The sequence below is a fragment of the Neofelis nebulosa genome, chromosome 15 (assembly GCF_028018385.1).
Source record: "Neofelis nebulosa isolate mNeoNeb1 chromosome 15, mNeoNeb1.pri, whole genome shotgun sequence".
Taxonomy (NCBI): Eukaryota; Metazoa; Chordata; class Mammalia; order Carnivora; family Felidae; genus Neofelis; species Neofelis nebulosa.
Window position 1 is genome coordinate 75437196 of NC_080796.1, and position 22394 is coordinate 75459589.

The 22394-nt window shown below is 39.6% G+C and overlaps 1 protein-coding gene across 11 annotated transcripts in view; it reads left to right on the top strand.

The window, feature by feature from the left end:
- Nucleotides 1-22394, top strand: part of NUP210L (nucleoporin 210 like) — a 90842-nt gene that overhangs the window by 36483 nt on the left and 31965 nt on the right. For 10 of the 11 annotated variants that reach the window (XM_058702182.1, XM_058702184.1, XM_058702190.1 and 7 more), the window contains 7 exons: nucleotides 945-1143; nucleotides 3330-3475; nucleotides 10606-10827; nucleotides 12421-12594; nucleotides 19670-19862; nucleotides 21619-21707; nucleotides 22130-22234. In XM_058702182.1, coding sequence (XP_058558165.1) covers nucleotides 945-1143; nucleotides 3330-3475; nucleotides 10606-10827; nucleotides 12421-12594; nucleotides 19670-19862; nucleotides 21619-21707; nucleotides 22130-22234 — 1128 coding nt within the window. The remainder of the gene's footprint in view (nucleotides 1-944; nucleotides 1144-3329; nucleotides 3476-10605; nucleotides 10828-12420; nucleotides 12595-19669; nucleotides 19863-21618; nucleotides 21708-22129; nucleotides 22235-22394) is intronic. The other variant, XM_058702188.1, reaches the window with a different exon arrangement.

Below are 22394 nucleotides of genomic sequence, written 5' to 3' on the forward strand. Positions count from 1 at the left end.
AGGTTTCCGAGGAAGAGCGTATAGGCAGAAGAGAAGGTGAACTCTGAGTAATATGTGTCATTTTAAGGGATGTAGGCAGAACAAGATGAACTAGCAGAAGGAGCAAGGAAAGTGACAGAAAAAATAGTCCCTTTGGGCTACCATAACAAAATACCACAGACTGGGTGGTGTATAAACAACAGAAATTTATTTCTCACAGTTTGGAGCCTGAGAAGTCCAAAATCACGGCACCAGCAGATTTGGTGTCTGGTGAGGGAAAATTCCAGATTCATAGGAGGCTGTCTTTTTTGCTGTAACCTCACATGGTAGAAGGGCTAGGGAGTTCTGTGGGGTCTCTTTTATAAAGGCACTAATTTAATTTCATTCATGACCTGATCAGCTCCCAAAGTCCTCACCTCCTAATACCATCACTTTGGGGAATTAGGATTTCAACATAGGAATTTGGGGGGCGGGGGAGACACAAACATTTAATCTATAGCAAAGACAAAAGATATTTTTTAAAAGATACTGAGAAGAGGAAGTGCTTTATATCTGAGGTTAGCAAAGTTTTTCTGTAAAGGGCCAGAGAGTAAATATGTTAGCATTTGTAAACCATGTATATATACTCTCATATTCTTCTTTGTTGTTTTTTGTTTTAAAACCTTTTAAGGATGTGAAAACCATTCTTAGCTTACAAAAACTAAGAAAATTGGGCACTGGCCATCATTTGCCAGATTCTTGCTGTATGGTGTTAGATGCTTTAGACAAATCAGTTGACGAAGGAATGAAATGAGTGACATGATTAACACTCCCTCCCCAACACACAGTATATGATACATATTTTTGTACACAAAACATACATATGTGTTTACGTATGTGTGTATTTAAATACTTAAGGAACGCTTTCTTTTCTTCTTAGACTTTCCTGACATAACTTTCTTGAAAGATTAATTTTTTCCCTCTAGATATATGTCCTGAAACTGAACAAAATGGAACTGTTACCATTTCATGCTGATGTGGAGATTGGCCAGATTATAGAAATCCCCATTGCAATGTATCATGTAAATAAGGAGACCAAAGAAGTCATCGTGTTCACAGACTGCTCTCATTTATTGTTGCATCTGAACATGGATAAGCAAGGGGTCTTTACTCTTCTCAAGGAAGGTAAGAGTAAGCCTTTTATTTTCTCCTTTCTTTGTCTTCGAATGAAAGGACCAACCATCAATTCAGAAACTACAAACTATAGTATAAATTCACATATTACCTTTCTTTGTAGTACTTTTATTTATTCCATCAACTGCCTTGTTATGATGTAATTTAAAAATAAAGGCACAGAAATTGAATAGCATTCCTTCAATTCCTATGAAGATCTTTCTAATCTCAAGCTTCCTCTTTAATATATATATCATACATCTTTCTAAGATAGATGTAGTGACATTATTAAATTTATTAAAAAAAAGAAAGTATCTTTTTCTTTCTTTTTTTTTTTAAATGTTTGTTTATTTTTGAGAGTGGAGGAAAGGCCAGAGATGGGGGGACAGAAGATCCAAAGTGGGCTCCGTGTTGTCAGCGGGTTTTGAATCATGAATGGTGACATCATGGCCTGAGCTGAAGTTGGATGCTTAACTGATGGAGGCCCTCAAGGCACCCCAAGAAAATATCTTTTTTTTTCTTTTTTTCAGTTTTGAGAGACAGAGAGCATGACGGAGGGAGAGGCAGAGAGAGAGGGAGATACAGAATCTGAGGCAGGCTCCAGGCCCCAAGCTGTCAGCACAGAGCCCGATCTGGGGCTTGAACTCACGAACCATGAGATCATGACCCGAGCAGAAGTTGAACACTTAACTGACTGAGCCACCCAGGTGCCCTGAAAATATCTTTTTCTAATGAAAAGAGAATATGAAAAGAGAATATGAAGAAGCTATCCATAAAGACCAACATCATTTTCTCTTACCAAACATTATGTGTGATCCTGATTACAATTGTCTTTTAATCAGTAATAACAGTGGGTAGCATCCAACATTTACTTAGCTATTTGCTATTTGCTAGGCTCTGTTCTGAATACTTTTCATATATTAGCTCATTTAATTCTCACAGTACATCTGTAATTTGGACTTCTCCCTTGCCAAGTGTACTATATAATATCTCTTTCGGAATACCTGGGTAGCTCAGTAGGTTAAGCATCTGACTCTTCATTTCAGCTCAGGTCATGAGCTCACGGTTCGTGGGTTCGAGCCCCGCCTCGGGCTCTGGGCTGACAGCGTAGAGCCTGCTTGGGATTCTCATCTCCCTCTCTCTCTGCCCCTCCCTCACTTGTGAGTACTCTCTCTCTCTCCTGTGTCTCTCAAATAAACAAACATTTAAAAAAATAATGTCTCTTTCCTCTTCTCTGTTCTCAAGGTGTGTCTCCTAATTTTTAGGCCCTCACTATCTCTCACCTAGAATATAACAACATCCTCCTAATGCTGCTTGCCTTTGATAATCCATGGCCACCACATGGAGTTTCATGAAACTTACTTTCATTACTTTTCCTGCTCAAAAATCGAGAGGCTTCTCACTGCTGGTGGAATAGAGCTGAAATCCTTAAAGTTTATGTTCAAGGCCTCTACAAGAAAACCCAGTGTGCCTTTTATAACTTCATATTTTGGCTTCATATATGTCTCTAGCCACACAAACTGCTTAAGTGAAAATTTCCCGTATAGCCACCCTTCACGTACTCCTGCGTATCTCATTTGTATTTCTGTCTTTGCTCATTCATCACTTGAGATACATCTTATACATGTCTAAATCTTCCTTTACCTCTCCAACTAGAAGTAATCTTTCTGTTTTCTAGACTTCCATGTTTATCATTTTCTTTTTTTAACTTTTATTTTAGAGAGAGAGCATGAGCAGGGGAGAGGGGCAGAAGGAGAGAGAGAGTGAATCTTAGGCTCCAGGCCCAGCGCAGTGCAGAACCCAACTCGGGACAAGATCTTATGAACCATGAAATCATGACCCGAGCCAAAATCAGGAGTTGGACGCTTAACTGACTGAGCCACTTAGGCGCCCATGCTTATAATTTTCTATTAACACTTTAATTTATGTAAATGTTCACTTTCCCGTTCTAAACTATAAATGCCTTTGCTGATATATATGTTATGTTCCTCACTGAACATAAAATTGTGTCTTACCTGATACATGTTAATAGAAGGAACAGATTTTTATATAGATTTGATATAAACATTTGGGGCCTAGTAGTGTATGAGATCAAGATGTTTTTTAATGTATTAAAATTCTTATATTTCTATAGACTGATCCCCATTGAGAACTGACTGCTTATTACCCTAATGAAGTCATGTTTTTTTGATTTGCAGGTATTCAAAGACCTGGACCAACGCACTGTTCTAGTACACATATAGCAGCCAAATCTCTAGGCCATACTCTGGTAACAGTGAGTGTGATTGAGTATGAAGAGTATTTGGAGAGCAGTGCCACGTTTGCTGCTTATGAACCCCTAAAGGTGAGGCATTTCATGGTAAGGAACTGGCATATCTTTTCATGGAACCCACTGTGTCCACTTAGAGTCTTGCCAGCTGTCTGTGATTTCTGTGAAAGATCGGTTATATTTGTGTTCTCTTTATTTACCACTCCTTCACTCCTAGCTCTACAGTTCTGTCATCAAGCCTGAGTATCAGGGAGTGTACTCCCTCATGTGTCTGCCACAGGAATATCTTCAAGCTCAATCAGCAAGTTGTAGGTCTTTTCATTTCTTTCTTCTTTTTTATTGAGGTATAAAATATGTATAGTAAATTACATTAAGTACGCTGATCTTAAGGTACTATTTGAATGTTTACATGTGCATATATACCTGTAAACATGACTCTGAACAAGATATTGAATATTAGTATGGTCTCTTTTAAAGAACTCTGAAAGAAAACTTGATTCTAGAGAGGGAGGTCGTCATCTTTTACCCTTTATACTTCAAGATTTTCAACAGAACGGTCATTATGGAGGGCCCTAAGGACTGGCCCGTTATAACTGGGACACTACGGCAGGTGGCAGTTCAAAACAAATGTAGAGCGTGGGATGCTTTCGTAGTGGATCCCTTCAAGAACTACAACTGATGTCTAAAAGTTCTTGCTAATAGATACACATCCAGACTCAGTGACCCTTGGGACAAGGAGACACTCAATGGGGGGGAATTAACACTAATGAAAGAGGCAAGGTAAGTTGTTAATTGTAATTTTGCATTTTAAGTTGGGCTTATTGCACGTTATGCAGCATAAGTATTAAACATATGGTTCAAACATATTTATTTGTTCTCAGTGGATGAATCTTCCTACTTGCTTAATTAAATGAAAGTACTTGGCTGTGGTTCATTGTCATTTCATTAGGTTTTCAATTTTATGATTATTCCTAGCCTTATTTTATATTTATTGAGTCTCCACAAATCAGATCTGCATGGATGAAAACCATCGTTAAAGGAGAGGAAATAAAATGATGGTTTTCCTTTTCTTTCTTTTCTTTTTTAATTTTTTTAGTGTTTATTTTTTTTAATTAATTAATTTATTTTGAGAGGGGTAGCACAAGCAGGGTAGGGGCAGAGAGAGAGGGGAGGGAGGGAATCCCAAGCAGGCTCTGCACTGTCAGCACAGATCCAGGTGTGGGGCTTGAACTAACGAACTGTGAGGTCATGACCTGAGCTGAAGGCAGATGCTTAACCAAATGAGCCACCCAGGCACCCCTTAATGTTTATTTTTGAGAGAGAGAGAGAGAGAGAGAGAGAGAGACGAACATGAGTGGGGGAGTGGCAGAGAGAGAGGGAGACAGAGAATCTGAAGCAGGATCCATGCTGTCAATGCAAAGCCTGATGTGGGGCTTGAACCCATGAACCATGAGATCGTGATCTGAGCCGAAGTCAGATGCTCAGCCGACTGAACCACCCAGGCACCCCTGATGGTTCCCTTTTCTGTGTAGTGCTTTGGTCATAAATTTTCCCCTTTACCTTCTTAAAAGAGTACATGTGTTCTACCTTTGTTATCAATATTACGTTTCAGTACATGGTATAGTTCTCAATTTGTCCTTGTACATGGAATTTACATTCAATTCAGTTGATCTGGTTAATTTTGGACTATATATTTAGGAGAAAGGAATAGTTTGTCTTGCTTTCTCAAGGAGGCCTTCTGTGAAACCTTTGACTAATTCTGTTTCTCCTATTAGAGGCTTGTGTGCACACTGTAGTGTGCCTTTTTGTAATGCTCATTATTCTCTTTACCAACTTCAAATCTGTCTTTCTCAGACTGTGAGCTCCACTGTGAGGCAGGACCTCATTTGACTTTTTATTACTATATCCCCCAATGAGCCATCAATGAATACTTGTTGAATTGACTTACAAATACATTATTTAAGAGAGTACTGCCATTAGACACAGGAATGTTTAATTTTAGTAATTTCAATTAGCAGTATGATTGACTAATTCAGGAAAGAAATACTAAGACATGATTTGTTTACATTTTTAGAATGATTGCTCAACTCTGTACTTCATTTTGCAACTTAGTCAATATTGTAGACACTGTGTGGCACAGGAAAATAACCTACACTTTGATAATACTTTATTCTCCTAAAACAAGTTTGTTCATCTATAAATAGGATACCAATCTTGACTGTACCCCTTAAGTGAGAGTTCTTTGAAAAATAGGATGAAGTGTATAGATGTATTACTTTATATATTTAGGACAAAAGTTATTTGCTAATTTAATAGAATATCCATTTAATGGATAAATTCTTAGAAACATATAATCTTCCAGAGCTGAATCAGGAAGAAATAGAAAATCTGAACAGCATGATTGCTAGTAATGAAATTGAATCAGTAATCAAAAAACTGACAAACAAAAGTCTAGGACCAGATGAGTTCACATGTGAATTCTACCAAACATTTAAGGAGGAGTTTATAGTTCTTCTTCTCAAACAATTCCAAAGAATAGAAAAGGGAGGAAAGCTTCCAAATATATCCTACAAGGCCAACATTACCATACTACTAAAACTAGACAGAGACACCACAAAGAAATAAAACTACAGGTCAATAGCACTGATGAACATAACTGCTAAAGTCCTCAACAAAATATTAGCAAAGGGCATATAACAATAGATTAAAAGGATCACTCACAAGTGGGATTTATTCCAAGAAAGCAAGGATGGTTTCGTATTCACAAATCAATGTGATACACCGCATCAACAAAACACATGATAAAAATCATGATTATCTTGAGGGTGCCTCAGTGACTCAGTTGGTTAAGTGTTCCATTCTTGATTCTGGCTCAGGTCATGATCTTACAGTTTTGTGAGTTCAGGCTCTGCACTGATTATGTGGAGCCTACTTGGGATTAGCCCTCTCTCTGCCCTTCCCCCTGCTTATGCTCTCTCTCTCAAAATAAAGAAATAGACTTTAAAAAAAAAATCATGATTATCTGAACAGATGCAGGAAAAGGGTTTGACAAAACTCAATATGCATTCATGATGAAAAATCTCAACAAAGTGGGTTTAGAGATAACATATGCCAACATAATACAGACCATGTATGAAAAAAACACAGCTAACACCATACTCAATGGTGAAAAACTGAGAGCTTTTCCTCTAAGATGAGGAACAGGACAAGGATGCCCACTGTCACCACTTTTATTCAACATAGTACTGGAAGTCCTAGCCATACAATCAGACAAGAAATAAGTGGCATCTATATTGGCAAAGAAGTTAAACTATCACTGTTCACAGATGACATGATACTAAACATAGGAAATCCTAAAGACTCTACCAAAAAAATACTAGAAGTATTAACTAATAAATGAATTCAGTAAAGTTGCAGGATCCAAAATTGATGCCCAGAAATCAGTGGTGTTTCTATACACTAATAAGTAGCAGAAAGGGAAATTAAGAAAATAATACCATTTACAGTTACACCAAAAAGAATAAAATACCTAGAAATAAACTTAACCAAGGAGGTAAAAGACCTGTACTGTGAAAACTATAGAACACTGACGAAAGGAATTGCAGATGACACAAACAGATGGAAAGATGTTCCATGCTTGTGGATTGGAAGATTTGATATAATTTAAAATGTTTTTAAATGTTTGTTTATTTTTGAGAGGGAGAGAGCATGTACAGGGGAGGGGCAGTGAGAGAGGGAGACAGAGGATCTGAAGCGGGCACTGCACTGACAGCAGAGAGCCCAATGTGGAGCTTGAATTCACGAACCGTGAGATCATGACCTGAGCTGAAGTTGGATCCTCAACTGACTGACTCACCCAGGGGCCCCTTATTATTATTATTTTTAATGTTTATTTATTTTTGAGAGATACAGAGAGGCAGAGGATACAAGGCAGGCTCTGCACTGTCTGCACAGAATCCAATGTGGGGCTCAAACTCATAAGCCGTGAGATCATGAGCTAAAGTTGAACACTTAACTGACCGAACCACCCAGGTGCCTCAGAATTAATGTAATTTTTTAAAGTTTATTTATTTTGAAGAGAGAATCCCAACCAGGCTCCGCACTATCAGCATGGAGCCCGACGCGGGGCTCAAACTCATGAACTGTGAGATCATGACCTGAGCTAAAGCCAAGAGTCAGACACTCAACCAACTGAGCCACCCAGGCACCCTGCCCCAGAATTAATGTTATTAAAATGTTTGTATTAGCCATGTAATCTACACAGATTCAGTGCAATTCCTATCAAAATACCAACAGCATTTTTCACAAAACCAGAACAAATAATACTAAATTTATATGGGACCATACAAATGACCCTGAATAGACAAAGAAATCCTGACAAAGAAGAACAAAGCATGGAAGTATCACAATCCCAGATTTCAAGATATGCTACAAAGCTGTAGTAATCCAAACAGTGTTGTACTGACACAAAAATAGGTATGTAGTATGTAGATCAATGTAACAGACTAGAGAGCCCAAAAGTAAACCCAGGATTGTGTGGTCAATCTTTGACAAAGGAGGCAAGAATATACAATGAAGAAAGGAGGATCTCTTCAACAGATGGTGTTGGGAAACTGGACAGCCACATGAAAAAGAATGAGACTGGACTACTTCTTTCACCATGCATAGAAATAAACTCAAGATGGATTAAAGACCTAAATATGAGACCTGAAACCATAAAAAACCTAGAAGAGAACTGGGGCTCCTGGGTGGCTCAGTCGGTTAAGCACTGACTTCAGCTCACGTCATGATCTCACGGGTTCATGAGTTCAAGCCCTGCATCAGGCTCGCTGCTGTCAGCCCAGAGCCTGCTTCGGGTCCTGTCTCCCTCTCTCTCTGCCCCTCCCCCACTCATGCTCGCTCGCTCGCTCTCTCTGTCTCTCTCTCTCTGTCTCTCTCTCTCTCAAAAATAACCAAACATTAAAAATAAAAAGGGGCGCCTGGGTGGCTCAGTCGGTTGAGCGTCTGACTTTGGCTCAGGTCATGATCTCGCGGTTTGTGAGTTCCAGCCCTGCTTTGGGCTCTGTGCTGACAGCTCAGAGCCTGGAGCCTACTTCGGATTCTGTGTCTCCTCTCTCTGCCCATCCCCCACTTGTGCTCAGTCTCTCTCTGTCTCTCAAGAATAAATAAATGTTTATAAAAAAATTTTTTTTTAAAAACAACTAAAAATAGAAATACCATGGGGTGCCTGGGTGGCTCAGTTAAGCATCCGACGTCGGCTCAGGTCATGATTTAGTAGTTTATGAGCTCGAGCCCTGCATCGGGCACTCTGCTGTCAGCACAGAGCCTGCTTCGGATCCTGTCTCCCTCTCTCTCTGCCCCTCCCCTGTTTGCTTGTGCACATGTGCTCTCTCAAAAATAAATGTTTTTTAAATACCATATGATCCAGTAATTCCACTACTAGGTATTTAACCAAAGAAAATGAAAACACTAATTTGAGAGGATACATGCACCCCTATGTTTATTGAAGCATTATTTACAACAGCCAGGGTAGGGAAGCAGCCCAAGTGTCCCATCGGTAGGTGAATGGGTAAGGAAGATGTGGTAAGTATACACATGCACAAACTGGAATATTACATAGCCATAAAGGATGAGATCAGACCATTTGTGACAACATGGATGGACTTAGAGGGTATTATGCTAAGTAAAATAAAGAAGTCAGACTGAGAAAGGTAAATGATTCCATATAATGTCACTAATGTGGAATCTAAAAAGCGAATAGATAAACAAAAAGCACAGTCAGTCTTAGGAATACGGTGAACAAACTGATGGTGGTTGCTAGCTGGGAGGGGTCGGGGTTGGGCAAAATGGGTGAAGGGGAGGGGAGATAACAGGCTTCTAGTTACTGAACGAATGAGTCCTGGGAATAAAAGTCACAGTGTTAAGGGAATGTAGTCGGTGCTACTGTAATGATGTTATATGGTGACAGCTGGTAGCTGCACTTGTGAGCACAGCACAACATACAGAGATGTCGAATCACTATGTTGTATTCTTGACACATTTAACGTTGTGTGTCAACTATACTCAAAATACATATGCATTTTAAATGCCTATACAGGGGTGCCTGGGTGGCTCAGTTGGTGGAGTGTCTGTTTGACTCTTGATTTTGGCTCAGGTCATGATCTCACAGTTTCTGGGTTTGAACCCTACGTCGGGCTCTGCGCTGACAGCATGGAGCCTGCTTGGGACCTTTTTTTTCTCTGTCTCTCTTCCCCTCCTCTACTTGTGCTATTTTTCTCTCTCTCAAAATAAATAAATAAACATTAAAAAAATAGTAATTCCTAAAAAAATTTTTTAAATGCTTATACAGCTATTGTTCAATACCTTTTATGTGCACAATATTATATTAAATCCAGCTGAGGGAGATAAATTCTCTTTCATTATTTTATTTTTTTAATGTTTATTTTAGAGAGAGAGAGAGAGCGCACACGTGCACACACAAGTGGGGAAGAGGCAAAGAAAGAGGGGGACAGGATTGGAAGTAGGCTCAGAGCTGTCAGCACAGAGCCTAACACAGAGCTTGAACTCATGCACCATGAGATCATGACCTGAGCTGAAATCAACAGTCAGATGCTTAACCTACTGAGCCACCTGGGTGCCCTGCATAAGACTTATTAGACTCACATATGAAGCATTTGACACATTTAAACAGCATTAGGAGGGGTGCCTGGGTGGCTCAGTTGGTTGAGCGTCCAACTTCGGCTCAGGTCATGATCTCGTGGTCCGTGAGTTCGAGCCCCGCGTTGGGCTCTGTCCTGACAGCTTGGAGCCTGCTTGGGATTCTGTGTCTCCCTCTCTGCCCCTCCCCCACTCATGCTATGTCTCTCTCTCTGTCAAAAATAAGTAAACATTAAAAAAAATTTTTTTTTAAATAAACAGCTTGAGGAGATGACTTAATATACAAATGAATAGTACAGATGAATGCTGCAAGAACTTAGAGGATGTGGAAGTGGTTGTGGTCTGGAATGATTAGACATTAATGGGTGAAGTGACCCACAGGCCTGAATATATCGGTAGGATCTAAATTAGTACAGAGGTTGAGAAGCTTCCAAGTGAGAGGCATCATGTACATGTCTCCTGGTTTGGGAATTAACAATCTACGAGTTTTTCACTTGAGAAAACTGTTGAGTTGACCAATCGAGGATAATTTCTTTGAATGTCATCAGGCTGTAAACCCTGTGGAAGTGGCGTTGGTGACATGGCGGTCTGCAAAGGAAATGGTATTTGAAGGGGGCCCGTGTCCATGGATCTTGGAGCCCTCCCGATTCTTTTTGGAGTTGAGCATGGAGAAGACAGAGAAAATTGAATTAACACAAGTCCGGCTGCCAGCTAAGCGAAAACAGAACCAGTACATCTACCGGGTGCTGTGCCTGGATTTAGGGGAACAAGTAAGTAGAAAATATGTTTTCCCTAACATTTCTTTTAGCAATTAATACTCCAACAAATCTTTTGTGTTTCTAGCCATTCCTTTTCAGATTCTTTTTTTTTAATGCTAATTTATTTTTCAGAGACAGAGTGAATGGGGGAGGGGCAGAGATAGAAAGAGGGAGAGCATCTCGAGCAGGGTTCACACCATCAGTGCAGAGCCTGACATGGGGCTCAGACTCTCAAACCATGACGTCGTGAGCCAGCCGAAATCAAGAGTCAGATGCTTAACCAACAGAGCCACCCAGGGGCTCCCTTTCCTTTTCAGATCTAATAGATTTCATTTATACTAGATAGGAAAATTCTAATTACCAGTTACAGGCCTTTTAAAAAAACTTTTGCAATCCTTTAAATGTACTCAAGGATTTTACTCATTCGATAATTCTGACAGTTCACTAAATGGTTCAAGATTCTTTTGTAATCATGAGCTTATTTCAGTCACTTTATCACTATAATTCAAATCTTGGTTGTCTAGACTAGATGTTATATGGTTCCTTACCTCCAAAGAATGCAAGGAAGGGAAAGTTAAAATCATCTATTAGCAATTTTGATTGGTTAGCAATTGTGAGTGGTGAGCAGTTTTGAAGAACCAGTTAGATCTATGCAGATAAGATAGTATATTGCCTTTTATCAGTTCAATTAGTTTTATTATTTTAGAGGTAGTGATGGATCCGCCCAGCTATGCCCTGCTTCTTTTTTTTTTTTTTTTTTAATTTTTTTTTTTGAACGTTTATTTATTTATTTTTGGGACAGAGAGAGACAGAGCATGAACGGGGGAGGGACAGAGAGAGAGGGAGACACAGAATCGGAAACAGGCTCCAGGCTCCGAGCCATCGGCCCAGAGCCCGACGCGGGGCTCGAACTCACGGACCGCGAGATCGTGACCTGGCTGAAGTCGGACGCTCAACCGACTGCGCCACCCAGGCGCCCCTTTCTTTTTTTTTTTTTTTTTTAAATTTTTTTTTTTTTTTTTTTTTTTTTTTTTTTTTTTTTTTTGCCCTGCTTCTATCAACACCAGAAACAAAGGTTTGCAGTTTGACTGGGGTTGAGAATTCAGTGTATGACTTTGTGTAACCAGCCCACAAGAAATCGATATGTGATTTTAATTAATAAGAACTGTGCTTCTTTCTAAAGTCTCTTGTGAACTTTGTTGTGTATGTGGCTGGCTGTCAGCGTCAGAGTCATCACCCCTGTTGGAGCCCTCTAACCTTTTGTCTCCACGGTCTGTTACTCATTTGGTGTTCCACCAGAGAAAGGTTGAAACACAGAATAGTTTTTCCACTTTTTACCAACTGATAACAAAAGATTTGGTGGAGGAAAAGACTGAAGTGATTGATCAGAATTAGATTTTTTAATGTTCCCTTTGCTTACAAATTTCCGTGATACCCTTGTTTCTCTTAGCACAAGAACTATGTGCATAGATTAAGAACTATGATGGTTATGATGTCCGGAGACACCCTATACTGGAGATTGAACGATTCTAAAGTGTATAGATTGGCCTAGCTGACATCGAGTGTCCACTCATGGTTGCCTCTTGCTCCGCTGTTTCCTTAAAGGCTCTGACATTCCGAATTGGAAATCACCCAGGTATCCTGAACCCTAGTCCAGCTGTGGAGGCTGTGCAGGTACGCTTCATGTGTGCCCACCCTGCCAGCATGTCAGTAACCCCAGTGTACAGAGTGCCAGCTGGTGCCCAGCCATGCCCTCTGCCACAGCACAACAAGCAACTGGTGAGTACAGTGGTGCCAACTACTTTGGCACTTTTGTATTCTGTGCCTTAGAGATAAATGCTCTGAAGTATGGCTTTTGTCTTATCAAAGTTACACTTGATCTTAGCCAAAAGGCCGAGAAGCAATTGTTGTCTTACTAAAGTTAAGGAGACTGGGGGCGCCTGGGTGGCTCAGTCGGTTGAGCGGCTGACTTCGGCTCAGGTCATGACCTCGCACTCCGTGAGTTCGAGCCCCACGTCAAGCTCTGTGCAGGCAGCTCGGAGCCTGGAGCCTGCTTTCGATTCTGTGTCTCCCTCTCTCTCTCCCCCTCCCCTGCTCATCTCTCTCACTCTTAAAAATCAATAAATGTTAGGGGCACCTGGGTGGCGCAGTCGGTTGAGCGTCCGACTTCGGCCAGGTCACGATCTCGCGGTCCATGAGTTCGAGCCCCGCGTCAGGCTCTGGGCTGATGGCTCGGAGCCTGGAGCCTGTTTCCGATTCTGTGTCTCCCTCTCTCTCTGCCCCTCCCCCATTCATGCTCTGTCTCTCTCTGTCCCAAAAATAAATAAAAAACGTTGAAAAAAAAAATTAAAAAAAAAAATCAATAAATGTTAAAAAAAATTTTTTTTAAGTTAAGGAGACTGTTTTATTTGTTATTCATTCCCTGATAGTGTCTGAAAAGAGATGATTAAACTAGGTTAGAATTGGCTACACCTAGTGACATTTGATGACTTAATGACTTTGCTTACTGTACATAGGTACATAGTCAGCTTATAATTATGGCAACAAGCAATGGAGATGTCTCCAAACTTCCAGTTAGTTTGGTTAGTATCTTTCCCTCACAGATGTTTTATTGGCATTATTGGTAAGTAATAGAATTTATCTCTACTCCAGACCCATGGAGAATAATGATAAGCAATAGCGTGGCTAGTAGGGAATGAGGAATAAATGAGTTTTCTAACCTTGAAACTAGAACATCAGACTATAAACTAAGTGAGGTGGACTTTAATTCCAAGCATAGGAGAATAGAAGTCATTTCTTAGAGAACAGAACAACCAATTATTCCTGTTTAGAGATGGAGAAACCGAGGCTCCTGGGAGTTGAGTAGCTTCTCCAAAGTCATAAAGCTACAAAGCAGCACATTCTGTCTGACTCCAAAGCTCTTGTTTTTTACTTTTATACTATTCTGTCTTTTTATTATAAAATAACAAGAATATGAGATGTTAGGGTTAGGAACTCATTTTTTTCAGAACTAAATTCCATGTGAAATATTATTCGAAGTTTATAAATGATTTACTTTTTTAAAATCCACTTAGATGGAGCAGAATAAAAGTTATCTGTATAGTTGTCATTCAGTGTCACATTTTTCATTTGAAATAATTTAAATTTATAAAAAATTTGCGGGGTGCCTGGGTGGCTCAGTCGGTTAAGTGTTCAACTCTTGATCTGGGCTCAGGTCATGATCTCGAATTTGAGTCCTACATCGGGCTCTGGGCTGAAGAATCAGAGCCTGCTTGGGATTCTGTCTCTCCTTCTTTCTGCCCCTCCGCTGCTTATGCTCTCTCTCTCAAAATAAACTTTAAAAAAATTTTACAGAAAATTTGCAGGAAAAGTACAACTTCTTATCTTGCAGCCATTTAGGAGCAATTTACAAACATATTTCTCCATACTTTAGAATTTATTTTTTTGGAATTAAATATAATATACATACCATAAAACTGACCCTTTTAAAAGTGTACAAGTGGTGCCTGGGTGGCTCAGTCAGCTGAGCATCCGACTTTGGCTCAGGTCGTAATCTGTCAGTTTGTGGGTTTGAGCCCTGCATCAGGCTCTGTGCTGACAGCTCAGATCCTGGAGTCTGCTTTGGATTCTGTGTCTCCCTCCCTCTCCCCTGCTCGCGCTCTGTCTCTCTCAAAAATAAAAAAATAAATAAATAAAACACTAAAAATAAATAAGTGTACAATAAGCGTACTTTGTTATTTCCTTTTCGACCCAGTCCTTAATTTAGGAGTGTGTGTTAATTTCCACACATTTGTGAATGTCCCAAATTTCCTTCAGTTGGATTCTAATTCATTGTGGTTGGAAAACATACTTTATGATTTAAATCCTTTTGAATTTATATATAAATATTATATTGACTTTTTATAAATGTATTTATTTATAAAATGTATTCAGACATGTTTTGTGGCTGAATATAAGGTCTATCTTGGAGGATACTTCATGTGCACTTGAGAAGAATATATTCTGGTGTTGGGTGAGGTGTTCTATAGATATGTTAGGTCTAGTTAGCTTATGGTGTTATTCAAGTCTTCTGTTTCCTTGTTGATCTTCTCTCTAGTTGTTCTACCATTATTGAAAGTGGGCTGTTGAAGTCTCCAACTTTTATTGTTCAATTGTCTATTTCTCCCTTAAATTCTGTCAGTTTTGCTTCATGTATTTTTGGGGCTCTGTTATTAGGTGCGTATGTATTTATAATGGTTATATCTTTTGGGTAGATTGACCTTTTGCAACACAACAATGCAATTCTGACACTAACTGCCTAGAGTTGGCTCACACTCCATAGTTTTAAGTGTACAGTTCCCAACAAAACTGTCCTCACTTCAGACACCAGCCACAGGTTCAGGTATCCACAGGCCACCCACATTTTTGACCAACTGACTACAAATTTTGGGATTACTACAACCACTACAGGTTTTTTAATTTGTTAGAGTGATTCACAGGTACAGCTTTATTATAAAAGATAGAAATCAGGACCAGTGAGATGAAGAGACACATAGGGAGAGGTCTGAGAAGGTCCCAGATCTAGAGATTCTGTGCCCTCTATCCATGGAGTCAGGTTTGTGTGTGATACAGAGATGGAACACATTGATGTGTTCACCAGTGAGGAAGCTCCACTGAGCTTTGGTGTCTAGAATTTGTGTAGGGGCTTCATTATGTAAATATGATTGATTAAATCATTGACCATGTGGTTGAACTCACTCCAGCTCCCCTTCCCTCCCTGAAAGTTGGGTTGATGTCAGCCAGCTCAAAGCCGCATCCCTCTAGTCATATGGTTGGTTTTTCTGGCCTGACCAACGCCCATCCTGAATCATCTCAATATAAAGTCAGGTGTGATCCATAAGCCCCACCATGAATAATGGATATACTCCTGTTACTCAGGAAATTCCAGGGGTTTAGGGGTTACTTCTCAGGAACTCAGGACAAAAGCCAAACCATTTCTTTATTATAAAACATCCTTTTATCCCTACAAAAGGTCCTTCTTTGTCTCTAGTGACAACTTTTGTCTTAAAGTCTATTTTTTCTTTTTTCTTTTTTCTTTGTTTAATTTTCAATTACATTTTTGAGAGAGAGACAGAGACAGAGTGCGAGCAGGAGAGAGGCAGAGAAAGGGAGAGACAGAATCCAGAGCAGGCTCCAGGCTCTGAGCTGTCAGCACAGAACCTGACGCAGGGCTCAAACTCACAGGATAGCAAGATCATGACCCAAGCTGTAGTCGGACACTTAACCAACTGAGCCACCCAGGCACCCCGAGTCTTTTTTTTCTGATACTAGTAGAACCATTCTAGCTCTCTTTTGGTTACTGTTTGTATAGCATATCTTTTTTTTTTTTTTTCATTTTATATTTTGTTTCTTTGTGTCTTTGAATCTAAAGTGTATGTCTTATCACAGTATACAGTTGGATCATGGTTTTGTTTTTGTTTTTTTTTTTATCCATTCTGCTAATCTCTGCCTTTTGATTGGAGTGTGTCATCTATTTACATTTAATGTAATTATTGATTAGGTCGGATTTACATCGACCATTTTGCTATTTAGCATACGCCTTTTTTGTTCTTCTTTCACTTCCTTCTTTTGTGTTAAATATTTCTAGTGTAACATTTTAATTCTCTTGTCCTTCCTTTAATATATTACTTGGAGTTATTTTATTAGTTGTTGCCCTAGGGTATACACTTAACATCTTAAACTTTAACAGTCTAGTTTGGAATAATACCAGTTTAATTTCAATAGTGTACAAAACCATTGTTCCTATTAAACTCCATTTCTTCTCCTTCGTTTGTGCTATTATTGTCATAGTCTTTATACATGCATGACCATCAAATAGATTTATAATTATTGCTTTATCCATTTATCTTTTAAATGGGACAGGAAAAAAAGAACTACAAACAAAAGTATGTTTATATTGTCTTGCATATTTACCTATGTAGTTATCTTTACCAGGCTCTTTATTCATTCCTTCATGGGGATTCAGGTTCCTGTCTAGTTGCCTTTCATTTCAGCCTGAAGGACCCCCTTTTCTTTCTTGTAGGGCAGGTCTACTGTAAGCAACAAAGACTTTCTGTTTTTGTTACATCCAGGAATGTCTTAATTTCTCTTTCATTTTTCAAGGATTATTGTGCTCAGTATAGAATTCTGAGCTGGCAGTCTTCTTCTTTCATCATTGGCTTCTGTGGTTTCTTATAAGAAATTAGGTGTTAATCCTCTCTCTTTCTGCTTTTATGATTCTGTCTTTCTCTTTGACTTTGGAAAGTTTGATTATTATGTGTCTAGATGTATGTATCTTTGAATTTATCCTACCTGGAGTTCTTTGCACTTCTTGGATGTTTAATGTTTTTCATCAACTTGGGAAGTTTCTAGCCGTTGTTTCTTCAAATATCCTTTCTTCCTCTTTTTTCTCTCTCTTTTCCTTTTAAGGACTCTCATTTTACATATGTTAACACACTCAGTGGTGTTCTATGAGTCTCTGATGCTGTTCATTTTTCTTCATTCTTTTTTCCTTCTGTTCATCAGACTAGATCATCTCATTTGATTTATTTTGAAGCTTTCTGATTCTTTCTTCTGGCTGTTCAGATCTGCTGTTGAGTTCCTGTAGAGAAATTTTCATTTCAATTATTACACTTTTCAACTTCATAATTTAATTTTGGTCTTTCATTTATTCTCTATATATGAGACATTATTTTCATACTTTTCTTTAGTTATTTAGACATGAATTTCTTTAGTTCTTTGAGCAAAATATTTGACTAAAAGTCTTTTTCTCGGGGCACCTGGGTGGCTCAAAGGGTTGAGCACCTCACTGTTGGTATCAGCTCAGGTCATGATCCCAGAGTCATGGAATCAAGCCAGGCGTTGAGCTCTGCACTGAACACAGAGCAGTTTCTCTCTCCCTTTGCCCCTCTCCCCCCTGCACACTCTCTCTCTCCTTCTCTCTCTTAAATTAAAAAAAAATTTTTTTTAATTAAAAAAAACCTCTTTGTCTAGTAAGTCCAGTGTCTGAGCATCTGCAGGGACAGTTTCTTTCAGCTGCTTTTTTTCCTATATATGGGCTGTACTTTCATTGTTTCCTTGCATCTCTAATAATTTTTTGTTGAAAACTTGACATTTTGTATATTTTTTAAATGTTTATTTATATTTGAGAGAGAGAGTGTGAGCAGGAGAGGGGCAGAGAGAGGGAGACACAGAAACCAAAGCAGGCTCCAGGTTCTGAGCTGTCAACACAGAGCCCAATGCAGGGCTCAAACCCACGAACCATGAGATCATGACCTGAGCCAAAGTCGGACGCTTAACTGACTGAGCCACCCAGGTGCCCCAAAAAGTTGACATTTTAAATAACATAATCTAGCAATTCTGAAATCATATTGTTCCCCTTAATAGGTTTTGTGGTAGTTACTGTTTTTTGTTGTGGTAGTGGTTTAGTAACCTTTTTCTGAACTAGTTCGGTAATGTCTGTATTCTTTGTCCTCTGTGGCCACCAAAGTTTCTGCTAGGTTAGGGGCGCCTGGGTGGCGCAGTCGGTTAAGCGTCCGACTTCAGCCAGGTCACGATCTCGCGGTCCGTGAGTTCGAGCCCCGCGTCAGGCTCTGGGCTGATGGCTCGGAGCCTGGAGCCTGTTTCCGATTCTGTGTCTCCCTCTCTCTCTGCCCCTCCCCCGTTCATGCTCTGTCTCTCTCTGTCCCAAAAATAAAAAAATAAAAATAAATAAAAAAAAAAAAAAACGTTGAAAAAAAAAGTTTCTGCTAGGTTAGCTTTGTGGTCAGCTAATTGTTGGATATAGATTTCCTCAATTCCAGGTATTATATTTGTGGGTATTATGTTAAATTTATAGATAAATTCAGAATAACTGAAATTTTTATGATGTTGAGTCATCCTTTCATATGATGTATGTTATATATGTTTCATAAGAATATATATCTATCAAGATCAAATCTAGATCAAAAATAAAACACAGGTATAGAAGATACTTTGAGGGACATTGGGGAAAAATAAATATTGACTGTATATTAGATGAAACTGAATTAATATTCTTGTGTGTGCTAATACTGTTTTTCTTAGAATATTCGCATTCTTAGAAAATGCATGCTAAATTACTTAGGGGTAAAGCGTCATGATGTTTACATCATTTAGCAAAAAATAACCCAAGGGCACCTGAGTGGGCTCAGTTGGTTAAGCATCCAACTTCGGCTCAGGTCATAATCTCGTGCTTTGTGGGTTTGGGCCCCGCATTGAGCTTTGTGCTGACAGCTCGGAGCCAGGAGCCTGCTTCAGGTTCGGTGTCTCCCTCTCTCTCTGCCCCTCCCCTGTTCACACTCTGTTTCTCTCTCTCTCTCGAAAATAAACAAACATTAAAAAAAAAAAAAAAAAAAAACCCAGACACACACACTTGGTTGGAGGGTAGGAAATTAGAGGGAGAGACAGATAACACGAATGGTGAATCCAGGTGAGATGTGTCTCGGTACTCATTATACTATTCCTTCATCATATCTGTTGGTTTGAAAATTGTCAAAGAAAATAGATTGGGAGAAACATGAGCCCTAGCTTCAGGGATATCTTACTGCCTCCTGTGTTGTTTTTTTCCTTTTTTTATTTCTTTTTTTTTTTTTAATTTTGAGAGAGAGCATGAGTGTGAGTGGGGGAGGGACAGAGAAAGAGGGAGAGAAAGAATCCCAAGCAGGCTCCATGCTGTCAGCACAGAGACCGATGTGGGGCTTGAACCCACGAACCATGAGATCATGACCTGAGCAGAAACCAAGAGTCAGACACTTAATTGACCAAGCCACTCAAGCGCCTTGCTTTTCTTTTCTTCTTTTTTATTTTTTTAATGCAGATTCCTGTATCAAGCCTGAGGGACACAGTCTTGGAACTGGCAGTGTTTGATCAGCACAGGAGAAAGTTTGATAATTTCAGTTCACTAATGCTAGAATGGAAATCCTCAAATGAAACACTAGCTCATTTTGAAGATTATAATTCAGTGGAGATGGTAGCAAAGGATGATGGCAGTGGACAGACCCGGCTGCATGGTATTATGGTGACTTACACACCCTTTCACATAACCTGCTAAATGTTTCTGCACTAAGTATTCCCCTTGAGTGATGGTTTATTTTATTTATATATATTTTTTTCATGTTTGTTTATTTTTGAGAGACAGAGCATGAGCGGGGGAGGGGCAGAGAGAGAGGGAGGCACAGAATCGGAAGCAGGCTCCAGGCTCTGAGCTGTCAGCACAGAGCCCGACGCGGGGCTCGAGCTCACGGACCGCGAGATCGTGACCTGAGCCGAAGTCGGACGCTTGACTGACTGAGCCACCCAGGCACCTTGGTGACAGTTTATTTTAGATTTTATCATACCTCTCCTTTCATCTTTGATTATTGTATGTTTTAGCAAACATAAATGTAGATTTCCTTGGTTGCAAAGCTAGGGTCTAGGATGCAGTATTTCTCACAAGAACGTAAAATTACTTTTTAAAATATATTTATTGCCTATTATTTACCTAATAATGAAAATTTTATTCATTTATTAGAAAATATTTACTGGGGTGCTATTAAATGTAAGGGCCTGTGCTAGGCACCTGAAGGTGGAGTGGTACGTGAGATAGTCGCGGCCTCTGCCTTAATAGACTTCAAACATTACAACTGTGTTAGGTGTTTTGATGGGCAGCTATGAGGTGCTTTAAGATTTACAATAGGAGAACCTAACCTAGTTCAGAACAGAGAAGGCCACCTGAGAAAGTAACATTGACACTGAGACCTTAACATTGCAGGGGCAATAGAAAGAGGAGACAGAAAAATGAGCCAAATAAAGTGAGTGAATCCTACAGAAGGGCCAGAGGAACAAGCAGAGGTCCTGAGAGGCCAGCGAGCCCTCATATGTAATTGCTTCTCAAGCCTCTGCTTGTATCACATTTGCCATTTCACCAAAGCAAGTCAGCTGCCAAAACCAGAGTCGAGGTGGATGAGAACTACTCAAAGGCATGGATACCAGCAGGCACAATTATATGGCAGTCTACCACAGATCAGTCCCAAAGGTGAAGAAAAAAGGGGTGCAAAGGCCAACCTTTAAATTTCTGGCATGAGCATTTAGACGGATGGTATATCCATTCATGGAATAAGAAACACTAGAGAAGGGGAAGTAAAGATTCAGCCTTCTCCCCACCCACAGGAAACTTACCCATAGGACAAGTCTAAGAGCTTGGGAACGTGGAAACATAGTACTCAAGTGTATGTAATACTATAATGCTCTAATACCATAATACTGTAATACTGTAACAGTATGGTATAGTTAGTGTAAAAAATGGTAGCAAGGAGGGGCGCCTGGCTGACTCCGTGGTTAACTGTCCAACTCTGGGTTTCGGCTCAGGTCATGATCTCAGTTTTGTGAGTTTGGGCCCTGCACCAGGCTCTATACTGATAGCTCAGAACCTGCTTGGGATTCTCTCTCTCCCTCTCTCTCGTCCCTTGCCCACTTGCTCTCTCAATCTCTCTCTCTCTCTCTCTCTCTCTCAAAATAAAGAAGCTTAAAAGAATAAAAACTGTTTCTGTAAAAAAAAATTTTTTTAAATAATAAAGAAGCTGAGAAATAAAGTGGTTGCTCAGGGTCCCTTAGGAATATAGCGGCAGAGTCAACACAAAAACTCAGTTTTCAGTTTCTTGTGTATTTCCCCACAAAGTAGTTTTTCCTCTATGCAATAAAACATCATTTGGGAAAAACTAGGGCAAAATTTGGTTTTCTGGAGACATTTTTGTGTTCTACATGTTATCGTTTCTCCTATATCTCCAGGTCATCAGGTCCTTAAGGTACATCAGTTAAAAGGGACTGTACTCATTGGAGTCAATTTTGTGGGCTATTCAGAGAATAAAAGTCCAAAGGTAAGTGGAGACTATTATATTAGAAATAGAAATCAGGGGCGCCTGGGTGGGTCAGTCGGTTGGGTGTCCGACTTTTGGTTTCAGCTCAGGTTGTGATCCCAGGATCATGGGATCAAGCCCCATGTTGGGCTCTGCACTGAGATTCTCTTTTTCCCTCTGCCCCTCTCCCCTGCTCGTGTGCACTCTCTCTCTCTCAAATAAAAAAATTTAAAAAAAAAAGGAAAGAAATGGAAATCACTGAAATTTAAGGCTTTTCTTTAAACGTCATTTATTTATAACTTAAAAATCATTTATAACTAACTCTGAGAACTATGCACCTCTCTGATTCTGTTATCTTTGGCATGTGAAAGAACATTGGGATCTTCTGTCAGCTGAGGAATTAAAAGTTTATACTCACCTTTGTGGTGCTTGTGTGTTTCTAGGAACTTTCCAACTCGCCCAGATCTGCGGCCGTGGAACTGCTCCTAGTAGATGATGTAACTATACTGCCTGAGAACGCCACCATCTATAACCACCCTGATGTGAAGGTAGAAGTTGGAGGGATCTAGTGAAATTAGATCTGGTTGGAGGGGAAGAATATTAGGTTATTAAGGTTAATGTATGGCAATAAAAAAAAAAAAAAAAAGCTCCCTTACACATTGAAAATCAGTGATAAGCATATGTAACACATGTGTAATACCTTGGGTA